The sequence below is a fragment of the Actinia tenebrosa genome, unplaced genomic scaffold, assembly GCF_029948245.1.
Source record: "Actinia tenebrosa isolate PJP-AT-01 unplaced genomic scaffold, QUT_ActTen_1.0 PGA_scaffold9__36_contigs__length_13948895, whole genome shotgun sequence".
Classification (NCBI taxonomy): Eukaryota; Metazoa; Cnidaria; class Anthozoa; order Actiniaria; family Actiniidae; genus Actinia; species Actinia tenebrosa.
In genome coordinates this window covers 197,687-217,301 of record NW_028292586.1, presented here as the reverse complement: position 1 = coordinate 217,301, position 19,615 = coordinate 197,687, and the positions used below count along the sequence as shown (strand labels likewise).

The window sequence follows — 19,615 nt, the reverse complement described above, 5'->3', positions numbered from 1 at the left end:
AAAGACCATTGGCTTCCTGGAGGTTTTTAGATCTTGCAATGCCTATCTGCAAATTGTCCCTTTGTTTGCCCCATCTCCTTTGCCTCCAATAGCTTTTTTTGAATTAGTTTTATACAGATCCCTTAACCGTTTCATTAGGTTTAGTATCGTGGTAAAAGAAAATCCTTCTGTTAGTCATGTTTACATACCTTGTTCGCATCGATCTCCTCTGTAACCAGGCAGACAGGCACAATTGTACTCCTCTGGACGGTTGATATTTGGCTCACATTTTGCGTTGTTTTCGCATGGATTGAAAAAGCAAGGATTGACTAAAAAAGAGGACGTGAAAAGTCTGTTATTTATTCCGTTTGGAACATATTTTTTAGCGAGTTTTTATGGAACATGAGAAACTTCTTTCTATCTTCTCTTCTCAGGAGAGATGAGGCGGTAAGTCGTGTGGGACCAGGGTACTCTTCTCAGGGTTCACTGATTCACCTCAGCAGTGAGAGGCACTCTTGCTACCAAAATGTTTTCCGAGATTTCTTCTTATTAAGAATACAATTGAGGTAGTACTTACTATGCTTATTAAGGATATAATCGATACTTACTATGCTGACATGTGCTGCCAAAGAAAGCTTGATGACATTGACAATAAAAACCAACCACTCGATCAATACACGTCCCTCCGTTATCACATGAGCTGCTGATGCACTCTTTGACCTCTGAAAAAGACCAGAAATGATTTGCATGGAACGCTTTTCATTTTTTCATAAAATATTAAGTATTTTGTTATACATTTAGAGATGATCCGAGAAGTCAATAATTTTTCCACACAAATGGATAACCATTTCGGAAAAAAGGAAAACAAGCAATTGCAAGACAGACATGCAACAAGCACACTATAGTGAGAAAACAGCTAAAAGAAAAATGGGTATTGTAAGAAGGACATACAAAAAACAAACACAATAGTGAGAAAACGACTAAAAGAAAACAAGCAATTGCAAGACAGGCATGCAACAAACACACTATAGTGAGAAGAAAACTAAAAGAAAACAAGCTATTGCAAGAAGGACATACAACAAACGCACTATAGTGAGAAAACAACTAAAAGAAAACAAGCAATTCCAAGACAGACATGCAACAAATACACTATAGTGAGAAAACAACTAAAAGAAAACAAGCGAAAACAGAACACTCACAACGCACAAACGAGAAGACAGAGAAAAACAAATTTAAAAATCATCAATAACAACAATCAAAAATTCCATATTAAATTTCTAATCTAAAAGTTTAAAAAAAGAATACATCAAAACACGTGCCATTAGAAATATGTAAAATTAAGATATATATAAGCAATAAACATACCAGGACCAGCGGTAGTTTGAGAACCAGGGCCTGCGGTAGTTTGAGAACCAGGACCTGCGGTAGTTTGAGAACCAGGACCTGCAGTTGTTTGAGAACCAGGACCTGCAGTTGTTTGAGAACCAGGAGCTGCGGTAGAATTTTCTGTAAAAATAATATTGGAATTGGTGGTGTTAGAGAATGAGTAGATGTAGAAGGATATTTAGGACAGAAACAAGGAAATCTCTTCGTGGTTTTAGTGATGGGAAATTGACAATAGATCTGTGACTTACTCACATTCAAGCGCTTCAGGATGAATTTACATGTGTTCAATGTGTTCATTTGAATGAGCGTGGTGACTCATGATAAACGGCCTTGCCCTCGTTCTAGATTTCATAAGGTGCTGATGAAATTCGTATTTACCTTTGCAAGAGCTACCAGACCAGTAAGAACCTTGTTCACATTCACACTTGTATCCACCGTCGATATTGATACATTGCTGGAAGGGGTCACTGCAATTGTAATTGCCTTGAGCACATTCGTTGATATCTAAAACAAACCACACAAAATGCTCTTTATTAAACAGCTCAACTTTTGGGTTGTGTGTAATTATGCTACTTAAAGGTAGAAAACTCGTGAAAAATGAAAGAAAAAGAATGAAATGGAATTTTTCCATTTCACCTTACCTTCACAAGTATAGTTGTCTCCTTTGAGATTATATCCCTGTTTGCAGATACACTTAAATCCGCCGTCGGTGTTCTCACAGTTCTGAGTACAAGATTTCTCCAGGCATTCATCGATGTCTGTTCATGGGAGAAGGAAGGATGTTAGTGTTGCTAAGGGATGGTTGTTGATAGTGATGCAAAGTGAAAAAGATTGGTGATGACAACGATAATTGATGATGATTAATAAAGGTGATGATGTTTCTGCTGCTCATGGTGCTGATGATGATGATGGTGATGGCGATGATGAGGATGATCGTGATGATGATCAGATGTTATTGGTCATCGAGTTGGTGATGATGATCATGACGACGATAATGATGGCGATGATGAAGATGATCGTGATGATGATCAAATGTTGTTGGTGATGAAGATGTTGATAATGATGATGGTGGTGGTGATGAAGATGTTGATAATGATGATAGTGTGCAAGATGATGATGATGGTAATCAGATAATGATGATTATGGTACTGATGATGTTGTTCCAACCAATTGAAATGGTGCTCATTGTGGTGATATTGATAATGATGCCAATTCTTAGTGATGATGTCAATATATATTTGGATATTGACTTTAAAAAGTACCTTTGCAACTCTTTCCGTCGTCCTGTAGTTTGTATCCCTCGTTACAAGAGCATTTCTTTTGATTGTTTTCCATGTAACAGACATGCTGGCAGCCATTATCGCTTGCAGAACACGGAGACTTCGCTAAGGAAATCAAGAAAAAAACCAAAAAGGTGAGAATTTGTTTTTCAGTGTTACGCTTTATGTTTGTTTTTTCAGAGTGTAGACATAATAAGCCCACGAATGCATAGGAACAACATTTTATAGTCAGGTTGTAATTCTGGCTCCGATTTTCGGAAAAACACATGTTAGTTTGGAAGAAAGTTAAATCATTTCCATCATTCAGTCAGTTGATCAATTCTTTTCTTTCTCGCATTTTTGGATTTCATTTCTCATCCATCCATTCAATTTCTTTTGTGATACTTACGAACACATTTGCTTGGATCGGCTGGATCCACCTTGAAGGCAGGGTCACACGTGCAGATATAACTCCCAGGAGAATTGGTACATCTTTGCATGCATGTCCCTGGTCTTTGACATTCGTCGATGTCTAAAATAGGAGGGAAAAAGAAGATTGCACCATTACGTTTAGTTTTTTGTAATTCTTCTAGCTTGGGAACCTCAGAAGACTTTGGGATAAGGATAGGAGGAGAAAAAAGGATTTTGTTTGTGTGGAAAATGTAGTCAAATAGACGACTTGTACTAACAGGTCACGTGACCCAATCCCCCATAAAAATAGCAAATGAGTCAAAATGAACTCCAGAAATGTTAAGAGCACCTCCAATTTAGTACGAGGGCGAAGTCTCGGCTCGAAATGTTGACTATACAAGAAATGACATTAAATATAAAATCAAATGGGAACAGTGTTGCGTGGTAAGCGTTTGCCATCCAGCGCATTTTACCATACAAATCCTTATGAAACATTCAATTTCATATCTAGTGCCATTTCTCCTGTTTCGCTTATTATGAGCGGAAACTCCGCCTCCCTACTAATGCCGAGATGCTCTTTTCATTTCTGTTTTTTATTTTGGCTAAACTGCTTGTTTTAAGGGAGGTAGTCGTCTATTGAAACCATAGATAAAAACCGACATCCCAAAAGGAATCATTTTGACCTCAGCCAAGAAAGCGGCCATAGCGACATTCACACCAAAAATTTAGAAATGAGATTTTTAATTCCACGTGCTTATTGGTTTTAACAGAATCAAGGAATAATTAGAATCGAATTAGAATAATTTTGTTCTGACGTAACCGATGAAGACTTACCATCACAAATTTTCCCGTCTTTGTTGAGTATGTATCCATCATTGCACTGACATAAGTATGAGCCCGGAGTATTTATGCACAGCTGTGAACACGTTATAGAGTCGAGGCATTCATCGATATCTGGGTAAAAGAATGTCAATAAGAAAGTAAACTAAATACCAAATTGCACGGATAAAATGGAGTGATTCTTTGATTATCGAAGTTTGGTTAAGAATTGCGTTAAGAATTGCTCACGTCAAACTTTGAACTTCACATCAGCCGAACCTAATTAAATCAATGGATAACAAGGCGGTCTTCTATGATGCCATTAGGTTCGGCTCATGTGAAGTTCGACGCTTGACCTTAGTCTAGTGCCCCGTCTACCTATACAATTGGCACCATTGCCTGAGTTTCCCGCGGGACAAGGCCCGCATGTATATCCCTGCACGCCGCTAGGGGGAGGAAGATCGGTACAGCTAACTCCAGGATAGCAAGGTCCACTATTGAAATCACAGGCGTTGAGGTCGCTTTCACAAAACTTGCCAGTGTAACCACTTGCACATTTGCATGACATCACTAGGAACTTATCACCGTTGAGATTGTTTGGTTGAGAGCAGTTTGCCCCATTTTCACATGCGCATAATGTTAGAGTCGGGTTCCAGATCAGTGATGCGCCTTTCGAGTCCCTTACCACGATGGTGAAATTAACCTAAGGAGTCAGGATTGTAGAGAGGAAAAATTATTGAGTAAAATAACATAGAAGCTCCTATTTGAGTACTTTTAAAACAGCACTGACTCGAGTAGGTTTGATTCGTGTGTAGCTTTCTTCTTCATTGTATTGTTTGTGTTTTTAGGTAGTTAGAAATTAAATAGTTTAATTAAAATGTCATAGAGTGAAGTCACTAAACCCGTGAAATATACATTAGACTAAATAAATGCACATTGGTACTCCCTAATTCCATTGTTTACTCTTGTGTCTATTTGGACACATGATCGACAAGAGTAATTGAAGGAAGACAAATTGACGGAAGATAGTTTTTTTCGGTAATCGCAAACATAGCCAAATCCACCGTACCTTATTTGTAGTGGATAATTTCAGTTTGATATTCAAGGTGTTTTCAGACACTAAGGAGGTTAGTAATCCAGGAAAAGATGGCGGCAGGAAAACAATTGGATCTCCATTTGTGTCATTAGCAACCAGGTCAAATTCCTTCATCTCTCCGAGTTTCAGCATGATCGTAGAGCTAGGATTCACCAATGTTGGAGGGAAATTTTCTGAAAGAGATTGTAAAAAAAATTCATGAAATGAGTCCATGAGTTTAAAAGAAGAAAAAGGCGATCAAACAGTCGAACTCGAGGGTCAGCCAGCTCGAGATCAGCTGTGAAATGATTCGAAACGTTGAAAAATAATCATGTCCTGAAGATTAAAAGTTCCATTTGGTTTTGAATTATAGATCCAGGTATAGGTATTTATCCTTTTCATGCACAAGAAATGATACTCTAGGGGATGACACGTGTTCAGTAATGGAAAACATTGCACCAAGACGAATAAGATCTATTCCGCACATTGACATGCACTCACCAAGTTGATTTGACTCATTAACAAGCTTCTGGAATGTCTTCAAGGTGGCTTGTCCAACAGAGAGATCTTTCGTAACAGCAATATCGAACAGACAGGCCAGGTTAGAACCACATGTTTCTCTTGCTTTGGCTTCAAGTGCCGAGTCAGTGAATTTGAGCTCATCAGCAAATAGGGGTGTGTATGAAGTGTTCTTGAACGTGTGTACGCCTTGGCCAGCCGCGTAGGTAAATAACGACTGAGCAGCAGTGATTTGCCCTATTTTTTAAATACAACATGAAAAGGCGTCAATAAAGTACGAGATTTACTAGTACTCAGTGTCTTTTCCGAGCGTTAGAGTTTTTAAACTGTCAAGGCAATAAAATGTTATAGCGTGACATTGTTGTGCTGAAATCAGTCAGAAAAAACTAATCAAAATGAGGGGCTTAATTCTGGTTTCATTCACATCGAAAGGTTTAGATAACCTTCAGTTTTATCGATACATACATTTAAGACCAAACTTATAATGGATGTCTCTGTCGCTAGAGAACTCGGGAATAATCGTGCCATTAGGAAGAGTAAAGTCATCACTAGAATCATCATTCCAGACCCCTAGAAGTCCTCTCGTCTTGTTCTTAAAGGATTCAGGTGCCGCGAATACGATTGCCATCATCCCTTTAACTTGGCTGAACGAGACAGAGATGCCTGATGGGAAGGTGGCTGTTACTCCATCGTTCTCGTCGCGAGAGATGGACAAATTCCCAATATCTATTGAGCCATTTGTAATGCTGCTGTAATCGAAGGCTGAGCCATTTATTAAAAAGTCTAGACCATCTACAAGAAAAATAAAGTACAGAATTAAGGCAAACTTCTCATTACTATGAAAGCATGTAGTTCAAATCCGTGTCGTGTTGTATAAAAATAATAATGAGGATGATGATGATAATGATGATGATAAAATGTGTGCTGGAGTGTTCCTCTAATGCTAAAGCGACCGACAGGAGTGAATAAAATCTGCGCATGCTCTGAATCCGTATGCAAATTAGTCAAATCATATGTAAATTTGACTTTCAAACATGCCTGATAAATTGGACTTCATAAAATGCTAAAACTTAGTGATTATGCTTGAAACTTAAGGCTAACTCTTTCATATTTTGTTTGTTAATACAGTATCGTGGTCTGGCAAATGTATATCCGTGAAATGTTTTGTATGCTTTGAGAAAACAAATATTTATTTTCTCACTCAAACTCTTCAAATTCTTAGAAAACGTGCTGAAATGCAGGCATGCGCAAACGTTTTTCTCTAGTTTCAAAGCGATCAGGTTTTGCATAAATAAATGATAAATTATAAAGAGGTTGTAGGATCCACTCAGATATCTTCGCGGAAAAAGGCCTTCGGATATGGGCTAAATATTCTGGGCCCCTTTGATACAACCATAGTCTTTTACCTCCTGAACTCTTCAATCGAGCTTCAATTTTACTTGTACTCTGCTCTTGAGCAACAGCTGCAGAATAGACCGTTGTTGTGCCTCCTAATGCTTTTGCAGTTCTGGCTTGCAGCTGGAAAAACCCGTTCTGAACATCAGCCATAATGTATTCGCCGAGTCCGTTGAAAGTGTAGTTCTTGTTGTCCATTGTGAAAATGTGAGAATAACCCCAGAACCATGCTGAAAGAAAAATGACAAGAAATTTTGAGTTATGAATTTCGTTACAATGACAGCCCACAATAACAGGCAAACATTTTCTGTGAGTCGTGGTGCTATCAACCATAGAGTATTATATTACTTGGTATTAATCATCTTAATGAAACTCATGGGTAAACACTGCCCGTCATGTGCATGGTATCAATCATCTTAATGAAACTCATGGGTAAACACTGCCCGACATGTGCAAGGTATCAATCATCTTAATGAATTTCATGGGTAAACTCTGCTCGCCATGTGTATGGTACTAAACATCTTAAGGAATATCATGGGAAACGCTGCCCGTCATGCGCTATCAACAAGAGAGGTTTGTATGAATGTTATAATAGACTTAATGGCAGACAACATCATTTAAAAAACACTCATTCGCAAGCTTAAAGCTCTGATCCAAAAGGAAAAGGAACCTAAGAAATCTATACAAGAATTCAACCTACTCCTTCTTGGTGGACGGTAGGATCCGCAATCGTCAGAAGGTCTTTTTTCGTAGAAAAGACGACAGAGTTCGGATTCCACGCAACAGGCTCTGTAAGCCTCTTCATCTCTCAGAAAACCTTGAATAGGAGTGGAAAATTGCTGCCGTGCATAACCACTTCTCTCTGGGCCTTTTAATAGGGAACCGAAGTCCAAAAGGTCAGTGCCATAGCAACAACGCTGTGTCGACCATCTTCTGTCAACAGGTCTTCTCAAGTTGGTGTTCTCATCAATAATATTGTACTGTATTCTTTGGAAACTCCATCTCGATATGTAGCACACCCCACGAGATGATGCAGAGAATTGACGATTCACGAGTGTACTGTCGAGCCGGAATCTTCTGTCGAAGAGCGCTTGGCCCCTCCAACATGGACATGGTGGCAGAAATGAAACGGGTGATGTGGGTTGCTGTATATACCAGGTGTAGCACTTTGTCTCTGCTTTCCGCACCATGTTAGACTTGTCTAATTGGAAGAACCATCGGCCGGTTTCTTGGGTGTTTCCTGGCAACCGACTCAGCTGCGCCATGACCAATGTTGAAGACCTTAATAAAATGTTAGGTAATTTAGCCTCTACTTTATATTTGGTTCGATGCAAACTGTGCAATAAAGGTTTTGCACCATCACGTGTAGGCACCCATAATACAGCTTGGGCTGCCTGTGGTTAGATGGCAGAACAATAAAATCCCTTTTGGTATCTTCGAAGAAACGTAGACGCCGCTAAAATATTGATTTTGAGTATAGTATTGGTCCTGAGGCATTCGTTTCTTGACAGAGACCAAAAAGACAATTGCACTTACTGCTTGATGTTGAAGTAGCGGTTTTTGTCATCGGTGCCAGAGTTCCATCCCGCCACAGGCAAACGATATTTACGATACCAATAGTTAACCCACGATGGCTGAGAGCTGTAAAGTAATTTAGCAGAAAGAATGGATATGAAATGTTAGAACGAATAAAAAATAGAGCAAGAACAATTATTTGAGGCCCAGTTTTTGAACGTCGAATTTCACATGTGCCAAAATTAACGCAAATGAGCAAAACCCATCGTTGAAATTCATTTGCATTAAATTCGTCACGTGGGATTTGTGTTTTGACCCAGTTTTTTCCTCGACTCTTTTTTTTCTTATTAATTTGTATTTCCTTATGAGAATAGTAAGATAATAGGTGATAATAAACTGAAGAAAAGAAAGTGCGCAAGGGAGTCGGTAGTGGTAGTAAATGACGTTATAATGACCTATTAACCATGATGAGTACCCAACTTACCTATCTACTGGTGCGGCCCACTGTATTCCTCCACTGGGATAATTAAACATGGTGAATGTATAGACTCCATCCGTAATGATGACCGTTTGGAAAGTATTGCTCTAATAATAATAAAGGGACAATATATAAATAAACAAAAAATAAGTGATAATAAATGTTATTATTAATATATAATTATCGATGAAATATGTATTTTTTTCTATTCCTAAAAAAAGTTAACTTCACATATGAAGATAACATTATTGGTAGTAATCGAATGAAGTAGTACAAATCCACTAAAATTGTATTTCATCGATAATTATATTTTAAACAGAATATTACATGTGCGATTGGAGATAAGGATTCTATCTTATCGTGCTGAGAATATCTTACTCGCTGTGCTCACTCGTAAGATATCACCTCAACTCTCGATAGAATGGTGTCTCAGATTCTAATTTGATCTTTGAATTAGCTGTAATTTTGATCAGCTCAGAGGCTGTTTCAGAGTCTCGATAAAAAATATAAAGGAGATCTGAATTGTCCTATGCCGATGTGTTACCAAAGGGATACTTTAAATAAATAAAATTCAGAAGTAAGAACTTACCAATCCGAAGTACGGAAAGTTTCGTAAGCGTTCAGGATAAACATTGACCCACGTTACCACAGCGACAAAGCTAGCTCTAAAATCGTTGTACAAGCTGTTTTTGGTGTACTTTCTGACGTCATCAGAAGACTTGTTCAACATAGCTGCAGCAGCGTTGGTGTAATTCCATCTGCTGTACAGTTGATAATATACCTTGGACTGTCTCTTAGGATCAATACGCATGCTGTATCTCTTTCTGAATATCAAAGTACAATTTGCATGAGCGTCGCCCGTGTAGAGACTAGAACTGACCGGGATCTCTAGTAAATCTTTTGGTGTCTCAAGGAAGGGGTCTATTAAAATGTAGAAGTTTTTTTTTTTTTTGCGCGGAAGGTTATTTTTCGATGTCCCGGATGAAACTAAGAACAAGCAGCTCAACTCGCATACGACCTCCAATTTCGCTATTGATGCCAGGTCGCAATGGTAAGAAGGAAGGTAGCGAGCGAACTCATTCACTCACGCTACCCAAGCTTCCCGTATGTTTGAAGTACTTACCCTGAATGAGCTAAACTTCTGTTTCCGTTGTTCATCATTTCATCAATAACAGTTCCCTCGAATTGAAACACTGTCGTTGAGTCAAAGAGTTGGTGTTCAACTAAAGACCAGTACGGTGCTATAGTTGGCAGAAAACGATCCCAGTAGCGGAGACCGAATTTGCGCGGCCAATAACGCGTGTAGTCTCTATTGAACTCTATCATGCCATTCCTGCAAATCTAAACCAGAAGTAAATAGTTGAATAAAGAAGTTAAGGCGTTGGCTCCTTGTGACCGAACCATTTTGAAGGTTCGCATCACAGTGCACTGTGGGACTCTTAGGGGCCAAGTTTCCAAGATGGCGTCAATTGCGTCCCCTAAAACAGTCCAATAATGCACTGCAATGCCAACTAATCCCAGAATGCGAAGGTATTCCCTTTTTCAATCCCAGACCAAATTGTTCTATATGACTAACCCAAAATGTTTCATGTCTTTTTCCTAAGAATTCCAGTCCTAGTCCAGGCATGCCAAGCTCCAGACATCTATAGCTGTACGTCAAGTCCTCCTGCATCAACACATCCCCTGCACCCGTTCCGAATGGATACATGTTGTTCATAAAGGAAGCGTCTGCGGAAATAAATGACAATTGGTAACCTGTGCCTCACTGACAGCTTTTACGTAAAGGTAACTAAGTTTTCTAGAAAACCCGCGAGGGGCTAAGAAGAATTTTTCTTAAAGTCTGGTTTTTCTTCATAACGGAACTCTAACTAAGACTATAATAATATGTCACTCTCCTAAAGAGGGAGCCCTCAGTCCTCGTCTTCGCCATCACAGCAACATTTTTCAACGTCGTTTGACAATTCGTCTGAGGCAAAAAAGACCATTGGCTTCCTGGAGGTTTTTAGATCTTGCAATACCTATCTGCCAATTGTCCCTTTGTTTGCTCCATCTCCTTTGCCTCCAATAGCTTTTTTTGAAATAGTTTTATACAGATCCCTTAACCGTATCGTTAGGTTTAGTATCGTGGTAAAGGAAAATCCTTCTGTTAGTCATGTTTACATACCTTGTTCGCATCGATCTCCTATGTAACCAGGCAGACAGGCACAATTGTACTCCTCTGGACGGTTGACATTTGGCTCACATTTTGCGTTGTTTTCGCATGGATTGAAAAAGCAAGGATTGACTAGAAAAAGAGTACGTGAAAAGTCTGAGTTATTTATACCGAGTAGAACGTACTTTTCAACGAGTTTTTATGGAGCAGGAGAAACTTCTTTCTATCTTCTCTTTTCAGGAGAGATGAGGCGGTAAGTCGTGTGGGAGCAGGGTACTCTTCTCAGGGTTCACTGATTCACCTCAGCAGTGAGAGGCACTCTTGCTACCAAAATGTTTTCCGAGATTTCTTCTTATTAAGAATACAATTGATGTAGTACTTACTATGCTTATTAAGGATATAATCGATACTTACTATGCTGACATGTGCTGCCAAAGAAAGCTTGATGACATTGACAATAAAAACCAACCACTCTATCAATACACGTCCCTCCGTTATCACATGGGCTGCTGATGCACTCTTTGACCTCTGAAAAAGACCAGAAATGATTTGAATGGAACGCTTTTCATTTTTTCATAAAATATTTTAATATTAAAATACTTAAAAGTATTTTGTTATACATTTAGAGATGATCCAAGAAGTCAATAATTTTTCCACACAAATCGACAACCATTTCGGAAAAAAGGAAAACAAGCAATTGCAAGACAGACATGCAACAAACACACTATAGTGAGAAAACAACTAAAAGAAAACAAGCAATTCCAAGACAGACATGCAACAAACACACTATAGTGAGAAAACAGCTAAAAGAAAACAAGCAATTGCAAGACAGACATGCAACAAACACACTATAGTGAGAAAACAGCTAAAAGAAAACAAGCTATTGCAGGACAGACATGCAACAAACACACTATAGTGAGAAAACAACTAAAAGAAAACAAGCAATTTCAAGACAGACATGCAACAAACACACTATAGTGAGAAAACAGCTAAAAGAAAACAAGCAATTGCAAGACAGACATGCAACAAACACACTATAGTGAGAAAACAGCTAAAAGAAAACAAGCAATTGCAAGACAGACATGCAACAAACACACTATAGTGAGAAAACAGCTAAAAGAAAACAAGCTATTGCAGGACAGACATGCAACAAACACACTATAGTGAGAAAACAACTAAAAGAAAACAAGCAATTCCAAGACAGACATGCAACAAACACACTATAGTGAGAAAACAGCTAAAAGAAAACAAGCAATTGCAAGACAGACATGCAACAAACACACTATAGTGAGAAAAGAGCTAAAAGAAAACAAGCTATTGCAGGAAGGACATGCAACAAACACACTATAGTGAGAAAACAACTAAAAGAAAACAAGAAAAACAGAACACTCAGAACGCACAAACGAGAACAACAAATTTAAAAATCATCAATATCAACAATCAAAATTCCATATTAAATTTCTAATCTAAAGTTTAAAAAAAGAATACATCAAAACACTTGCCATTAGAAATATATAAAATTAAGATATATATAAGCAATAAACATACCAGGACCCGCAGTTGTATGAGAACCAGGACCTGCGGTAGTTTGAGAACCAGGACCAACAGTGGTTTGAGAACCAGAACCTGCAGTTGTTTGAGAACCAGGACTTGCAGTTGTTTGAGAACCAGGACCTGCAGTTGTTTGAGAACCAGGACTTGCGGTGGTTTGAGAACCAGGACCTGCGGTGGTTTGAGAACCAGGACCTGCGGTGGTTTGAGAACCAGGACCTGCAGTTGTTTGAGAACCAGGACCTGCAGTTGATTGAGAACCAGGACCTGCGGTGGTTTGAGAACCAGGACCTGCAGTTGTTTGAGAACCAGGACTTGCAGTTGTTTGAGAACCAGGACTTGCAGTTGTTTGAGAACCAGGACCTGCAGTTGTTTGAGAGCCAGGACTTGCGGTAGTTTGAGAACCAGGACCTGCAGTTGATTGAGAACCAGGACCTGCTGTTGTTTGAGAACCAGGACCTGCAGTTATTTGAGAACTAGGACCTGCAGTTGTTTGAGAACCAGGACTTGCAGTTGTTTGAGAACCAGGACCTGCAGTTGTTTGAGAACCAGGACTTGCAGTTGTTTGAGAACCAGGACTTGCAGTTGTTTGAGAACCAGGACTTGCGGTAGTTTGAGAACCAGGACCTGCAGTTGATTGAGAACCAGGACTTGTGGTTGTTTGAGAACCAGGACTTGCGGTAGTTTGAGAACCAGGACTTGCAGTTGTTTGAGAGCCAGGACTTGCAGTTGTTTGAGAACCAGGACTTGCAGATGTTTGAGAGCCAGGACTTGCAGTTGTTTTAGAACCAGGACCTGCAGTTGTTTGAGAACCAGGACCTGTAGTTGTTTGAGATCCAGGACCTGCAGTTGTTTGAGAACCAGGACTTGCAGTTGTTTGAGAACCAGGACCCGCAGTTGTATGAGAACCAGGACTTGCAGTTGTTTGAGAACCAGGACTTGCAGTAGTTTGAGGACCAGGAGCTGTGGTAGAATTTTCTGTAAAAATGATGTCGTATATTAATATTGGAATTGGTGGTGTTAGAGATTGAGTATGTGTAGAAGGATATTTAGGACAGAAACAAGGAAATCTTTTCGTAGTTTTAGTGGTGGGAAATTGACAAGAGATCTGCGACTTGCTCACATTCCAGCGTTTCAGGATGAATTTACATGGCCTTGCCCTCGTTCTAGATTTCATAAGGTGCTAATGAAATTCGTTTTTACCTTTGCAAGAGCTACCAGACCAGTAAGAACCTTGTTCACATTCACACTTGTATCCACCGTCGATATTGATACATTGCTGGAAGGGGTCACTGCAATTGTAATTGCCTTGAGCACATTCGTTAATATCTAAAACAAACCACACAAAATGCTCTTTATTAAACAGCTCAACTTTTGGGTTGTGTGTAATTATGCTACTTAAAGGTAGAAAACTCGTGAAAAATGAAAGAAAAAGAATGAAATGGAATTTTTCCATTTCACCTTACCTTCACAAGTATAGTTGTCTCCTTTGAGATTATATCCCTGTTTGCAGATACACTTAAATCCGCCGTCGGTGTTCTCACAGTTCTGAGTACAAGATTTCTCCAGGCATTCATCGATGTCTGTTATAGGAGAAGAAAGGATGTTAGTGTTGCTAAAGGATGGTTGTTGATAGTGGTGCAAAGTGAAAAAGATTGGTGATGACAACGATAATTGATGATGATTAATAAAGGTGATGATGTTTCTGCTGCTCATGGTGCGATAATGATGATGATGATGGCGATTATGAGGATGATCGTGATGATGATCAGATGTTATTGGTCATCGAGTTGGTGATGATGATGATGATGATAATGATGGAGATGATGAAGATGATCGTGATGATGATCAAACGTTGTTGGTGATGAAGATGTTGATAATGATGATGGTGGTGGTGATGAAGATGTTGATAATGATGATGGTGGTGGTGGTCATGAATTTGGTAATGATGATGTTCAAGAAGATGATGATGGTAATTAGATGATGATAATTATGGTACTGATGATGTTGTTCCATCCAATGGCAATGGTGCTCATTGTGGTGATGCTGATAATAATGCCAATTCTTAGTGATGATGTTAATATCTATTTAGATATTGACTTTAAAAAGTACCTTTGCAACTCTTTCCGTCGTCCTGTAGTTTGTATCCCTCATTACAAGAGCATTTCTTTTGATTGTTTTCCATGTAACAGACATGCTGGCAGCCATTATTGCTTGCAGAACACGGAGACTTCGCTAAGGACATCAAGAAAAAAAACAAAAAGGTGAGAATGTTTTTTCAGTGTTACGCTTTATATGTACGTTTTATGTGTGTTCTTTCAGAGTGTAAACATAATAAGCCCACAAATGCATAGGAATCACAATTGTATAGTCAGGTTGTAATTCTGGCTACGATTTTTGGAAAAACACATGTTAGTTTGGAAGTTAAATCATTTTCCATCATTTAGTCAGTTAATCAATTCTTTTCTTTCTTGCATTTTTGAATTTCATTTCTCATCCATCCATTCAATTTCTTTTATACTCACGAACACATTTGCTTGGATCGGCTGGATCCACCTTGAAGGCAGGGTCACAAGTGCAGATATAACTCCCAGGAGAATTGGTACATCTTTGCATGCATGTCCCTGGTCTTTGACATTCGTCGATGTCTAAAATAGGAGGGAAAAAGAATATTGCACCATTACGTTTAGTGTTTGTAATTCTTCTCGCTTGGGAACCTCAGAAGACTTTGGGGATAAGGATAGGAGGATAAAAAAGGATTTTAGTTTGTGTGGAAAATGTAGTCAAATAGACGACTTGTACTAACAGGTCACGTGACCCAATCCCCCATAAAAATAGCCAATGAATCAAAATGAACTCCAGAAATGAAAAGAACCTCAAATTTAGTCTCACCTCGAAATGTTGACTATAGAAGAAATGACAAATATAAAATCAAATGGGATAAAAGTGTTGCGTGGTAAGCGTTTGCCATCCATCGCATTTTACCATACAAATCCTTATGAAACATTTAATTTCATATCTAATGCCATTTGTCCCGTTTCGCTTATTATGAGCGGAAACTCCGCCTCCCTACTAATGCCGAGATGCTCTTTTCATTTCTGGTTCTTATTTTGGCTAAACTTCTTGTTTGAAGGGAGGTAGTCGTCTATTGAAACCATAGATAAAAACCGACATCCCAAAGGGAATCATTTCGACCTCAGCTAAGATAGTGGCCATGGCGACACAATTTAAAAATAAGATTTTTAATTCCACGTGCTTATTGGTTCTTACCGAATCAAGGAATAATTAGAATCGAATTAGAATAATTTTGTTCTGAGGTAACAGATGAAGACTTACCATCACAATTTTCCCCGTCTTTGTTGAGTATGTATCCATCATTGCACTGACATAAGTATGAGCCCGGAGTATTTATGCACAGTTGTGAACACGTTATAGAGTCGAGACATTCATCGATATCTGGGTAAAAGAATGTCAATAAGAAAGTTTAATGGAAAACTAAATAACAAATTGCAATGATAAAATGGAGTGATTCTTTGATTATCGAAGTTTAATTAAGAATTGCTTTAGGATGAAGTCAAACGTCGAACTTCACATGAGCCGAACCTAATTAAATCAATGGATAGCAAGGCGGTCTTCTCTGATGTCATTAGGTTCGGCTTATGTGGTTCAACGCTTGACCTAATTCTAGTAAGAGTGCCTCGTCTACCTGTGCAATTGGCACCACCGCCCGAGTGTCCCGTGGGACAAGGCCCGCATGTATAGCCCTGCTTGCCGCTAGGAGGAGGATGATCAGTACAAATAGCTCCAGGATAGCAAGGTCCACTATTGAAATCACAGGCGTTGAGGTCGCTTTCACAAAACTTGCCAGTGTAACCACTTTCACATTTGCATGACATCACTAGGAACTTATCACCGTTGAGATTGTTTGGTTGAGAGCAGTTTGCCCCATTTTCACATGCGCATAATGTTAGAGTCGGGTTCCAGATCAGTGATGCGCCTTTCGAGTCCCTGACCACGATGGTGAAATTAACCTAAGGAGTCAGGATTGTAGAGAGGAAAAATTATTGAGTAAAATAACATAGAAGCTCCTATTTGAGTACTTTTAAAACAGCACTGACTCGAGTAGGTTTGATTCGTGTGTAGCTTTCTTCTTCATTGTATTGTTTGTGTTTTTTAGGTAGTTAGAAATTAAATAGTTTAATTAAAATGTCATAGAGTGAAGTCACTAAACCCGTGAAATATACATTAGACTAAATAAATGCACATTGGTACTCCCTAATTCCATTGTTTTCTCTTGTGTCTATTTGGACACATGATCGACAAGAATCAATGAACGAAGACAAAATGATGGAAGATAGTTTTTTTCGGTAATCGCAAACATAGCCAAATCCACCGTACCTTATTTGTAGTGGATAATTTCAGTTTGATATTCAAGGTGTTTTCAGACACTAAGGAGGTTTGTAATCCAGGAAAAGATGGCGGCAGGAAAACAATTGGATCTCCATTTGTGTCATTAGCAACCAGGTCAAATTCCTTTGTCTCTCCGAGTTTCAGCATGATCGTAGAGCTAGGATTCACCAATGTTGGAGGGAAATTTTCTGAAAGAGATTGTAAAAAAAATTCATGTATTGAGTCCATGAGAATAAAAGAAGAAAAAGGCGATCAAACAGTCGAACTCGAGGGTCAGTCAGCTCCAGATCAGCTGTGAAATGACTCGAAACGTTGAAAAATAATTATGTCCTGAAGATTAAAAGTTCCATTTGGTTTTGAATTATAGATCCAGGTATAGGTATTTATCCTTTTCATGCACAAGAAATGATACTCTAGGGGATGACACGTGTTCAGTAATGGAAAACATTGCACCAAGACGAATAAGATCTATTCCGCACATTGACATGCACTCACCAAGTTGATTTGACTCATTAACAAGCTTCTGGAATGTCTTCAAGGTGGCTTGTCCAACAGAGAGATCTTTCGTAACAGCAATATCGAACAGACAGGCCAGGTTAGAACCACATGTTTCTCTTGCTTTGGCTTCAAGTGCCGAGTCATTGAATTTGAGCTCATCAGCAAATAGGGGTGTGTATGAAGTGTTCTTGAACGTGTCTACACCTTGGCCAGCCGCGTAGGTAAATAACGACTGAGCAGCAGTGATTTGCCCTATTTTTAAAATACAACATGAAAAGGCGTCAATGAAGTACGAGATTTACTAGTACTCAGTGTCTTTTCCGAGCGTTAGAGTTTTTAAACTGTCAAGACAATAAAATGTTATAGCGTGACATTGTTGTGCTGAAATCAGTCAGAAAAAACTAATCGAAATGAGGGGCTTAATTCTGGTTTCATTCACATCGAAAGGTTTGGATAACCTTCAGTTTTATCGATACATACATTTAAGACCAAACTTATAATGGGTGTCTCTGTCGCTAGAGGACTCGGGAATAATCGTGCCATTAGGAAGAGTAAAGTCATCACTAGAATCATCATTCCAGACCCCAAGAAGTCCTCTCGTCTTGTTCTTAAACGATTCAGGTGCCGCGAATACGATTGCCATCATCCCTTTAACTTGGCTGAACGAGACAGAGATGCCTGATGGGAAGGTGGCTGTTACTCCATCGTTTTCGTCGCGAGAGATGGACAAATTCCCGATATCTATTGAGCCATTTGTAATGCGGCTGTAATCGAAGGCTGAACCATCGATAAAAAAGTCTAGACCATCTACAAGAATAATAAAGTACAGAATTAAGGCAAACTTCTCATTACTATGAAAGCATGTAGTTCAAATCCGTGTCGTGTTGTATAAAAATAATAATGAGGATGATGATGATAATGATGATGATAAAATGTGTGCTGGAGTGTTCCTCTAATGCTAAAGCGACCGACAGGAGTGAATAAAATCTGCGCATGCTCTGAATCCGTATGCAAATTAGTCAAATCATATGTAAATTTGACTTTCAAACATGCCTGATAAATTGGACTTCATAAAATGCTAAAACTTAGTGATTATGCTTGAAACTTAAGGCTAACTCTTTCATATTTTGTTTGTTAATACAGTATCGTGGTCTGGCAAATGTATATCCGTGAAATGTTTTGTATGCTTTGAGAAAACAAATATTTATTTTCTCACTCAAACTCTTCAAATTCTTAGAAAACGTGCTGAAATGCAGGCATGCGCAAACGTTTTTCTCTAGTGTCGAAGCGATCAGGTTTTGTATAGATAAATTATAAAGAGGTTGTAGGATCCACTCGGATATCTTCGCGGAAAAAGGCCTTCGGATATGGGCTAAATATTCTGGGCCCCTTTGATACAACCATAGTCTTTTACCTCCTGAACTCTTCAATCGAGCTTCAATTTTACTTGTACTCTGCTCCTGAGCAACAGCTGCCGAATAGACCGTTGCTGTGCCTCCTAATGCTTTTGCAGTTCTGGCTTGCAGCTGGAAAAACCCGTTCTGAACATCAGCCATAATATATTCACCGAGACCGTTGAAAGTGTAGTTCTTGTTGTCCATTGTGAAAATGTGAGAATAACCCCAGAACCATGCTGAAAGAAAAATGACAAGAAATTTTGAGTTATGAATTTCGTTACAATGACAGCCCACAATAACAAGCAAACATTTTCTGGGAGTCGTGCTGCTATCATCCAGAGAGTTTTTTATTACTTGGTGTCAATCATCTTAATGAATCTCATGGGTAAACACTGCCCGTCATTTGCATGGTATCAATCATCTTAATGAATCTCATGGGTAAACACTGCCCGTCATTTGCATGGTATCAATCATCTTAATGAATCTCATGGGTAAACACTGCCCGTCATGTGCATGGTATCAATCTTCTTAATGAAACTCATGGGTAAACACTGCCTGTCATGTGCATGGTATCAATCATCTTAATGAATCTCTTGGGTAAACACTGCCTGTCATGTGCAAGGTATCAATCATCTTAATGAATTTCATGGGTAAACACTGCTCGTCATGTGTATGGTACTAAACATCTTAAGGAATATCATGGGAAACGCTGCCCGTCATGCGCTATCAACAAGAGAGGTTTGTATGAATGTTATAATAGACTTAATGGCA

At 38.9% G+C, this 19,615-nt stretch overlaps 1 protein-coding gene across 1 annotated transcript in view; it reads right to left on the bottom strand.

The window, feature by feature from the left end:
- The window catches only part of LOC116292075 (uncharacterized), a 36,045-nt gene that overhangs the window by 13,945 nt on the left and 2,485 nt on the right, over positions 1–19,615 (bottom strand). Inside the window, exons 5-37 of the mRNA XM_089024955.1 lie at positions 18,862–19,080; positions 17,928–18,254; positions 17,445–17,699; positions 16,938–17,137; positions 16,246–16,570; positions 15,876–15,995; positions 15,065–15,187; positions 14,652–14,774; positions 14,006–14,122; positions 13,743–13,868; positions 13,233–13,517; positions 12,537–12,710; positions 11,403–11,516; positions 11,001–11,120; positions 10,413–10,564; positions 9,960–10,177; positions 9,426–9,660; positions 8,843–8,943; positions 8,380–8,484; positions 7,544–8,124; positions 6,855–7,073; positions 5,914–6,240; positions 5,431–5,685; positions 4,924–5,123; positions 4,233–4,557; positions 3,870–3,989; positions 3,034–3,156; positions 2,628–2,750; positions 2,007–2,123; positions 1,744–1,869; positions 1,345–1,485; positions 588–701; positions 189–308 (exon numbers count right to left, since the gene is read on the bottom strand). Coding sequence (XP_088881081.1) covers positions 189–308; positions 588–701; positions 1,345–1,485; positions 1,744–1,869; positions 2,007–2,123; positions 2,628–2,750; positions 3,034–3,156; positions 3,870–3,989; positions 4,233–4,557; positions 4,924–5,123; positions 5,431–5,685; positions 5,914–6,240; positions 6,855–7,073; positions 7,544–8,124; positions 8,380–8,484; positions 8,843–8,943; positions 9,426–9,660; positions 9,960–10,177; positions 10,413–10,564; positions 11,001–11,120; positions 11,403–11,516; positions 12,537–12,710; positions 13,233–13,517; positions 13,743–13,868; positions 14,006–14,122; positions 14,652–14,774; positions 15,065–15,187; positions 15,876–15,995; positions 16,246–16,570; positions 16,938–17,137; positions 17,445–17,699; positions 17,928–18,254; positions 18,862–19,080 — 6,330 coding nt within the window. The remainder of the gene's footprint in view (positions 1–188; positions 309–587; positions 702–1,344; positions 1,486–1,743; positions 1,870–2,006; positions 2,124–2,627; positions 2,751–3,033; positions 3,157–3,869; positions 3,990–4,232; positions 4,558–4,923; positions 5,124–5,430; positions 5,686–5,913; positions 6,241–6,854; positions 7,074–7,543; positions 8,125–8,379; positions 8,485–8,842; positions 8,944–9,425; positions 9,661–9,959; positions 10,178–10,412; positions 10,565–11,000; positions 11,121–11,402; positions 11,517–12,536; positions 12,711–13,232; positions 13,518–13,742; positions 13,869–14,005; positions 14,123–14,651; positions 14,775–15,064; positions 15,188–15,875; positions 15,996–16,245; positions 16,571–16,937; positions 17,138–17,444; positions 17,700–17,927; positions 18,255–18,861; positions 19,081–19,615) is intronic.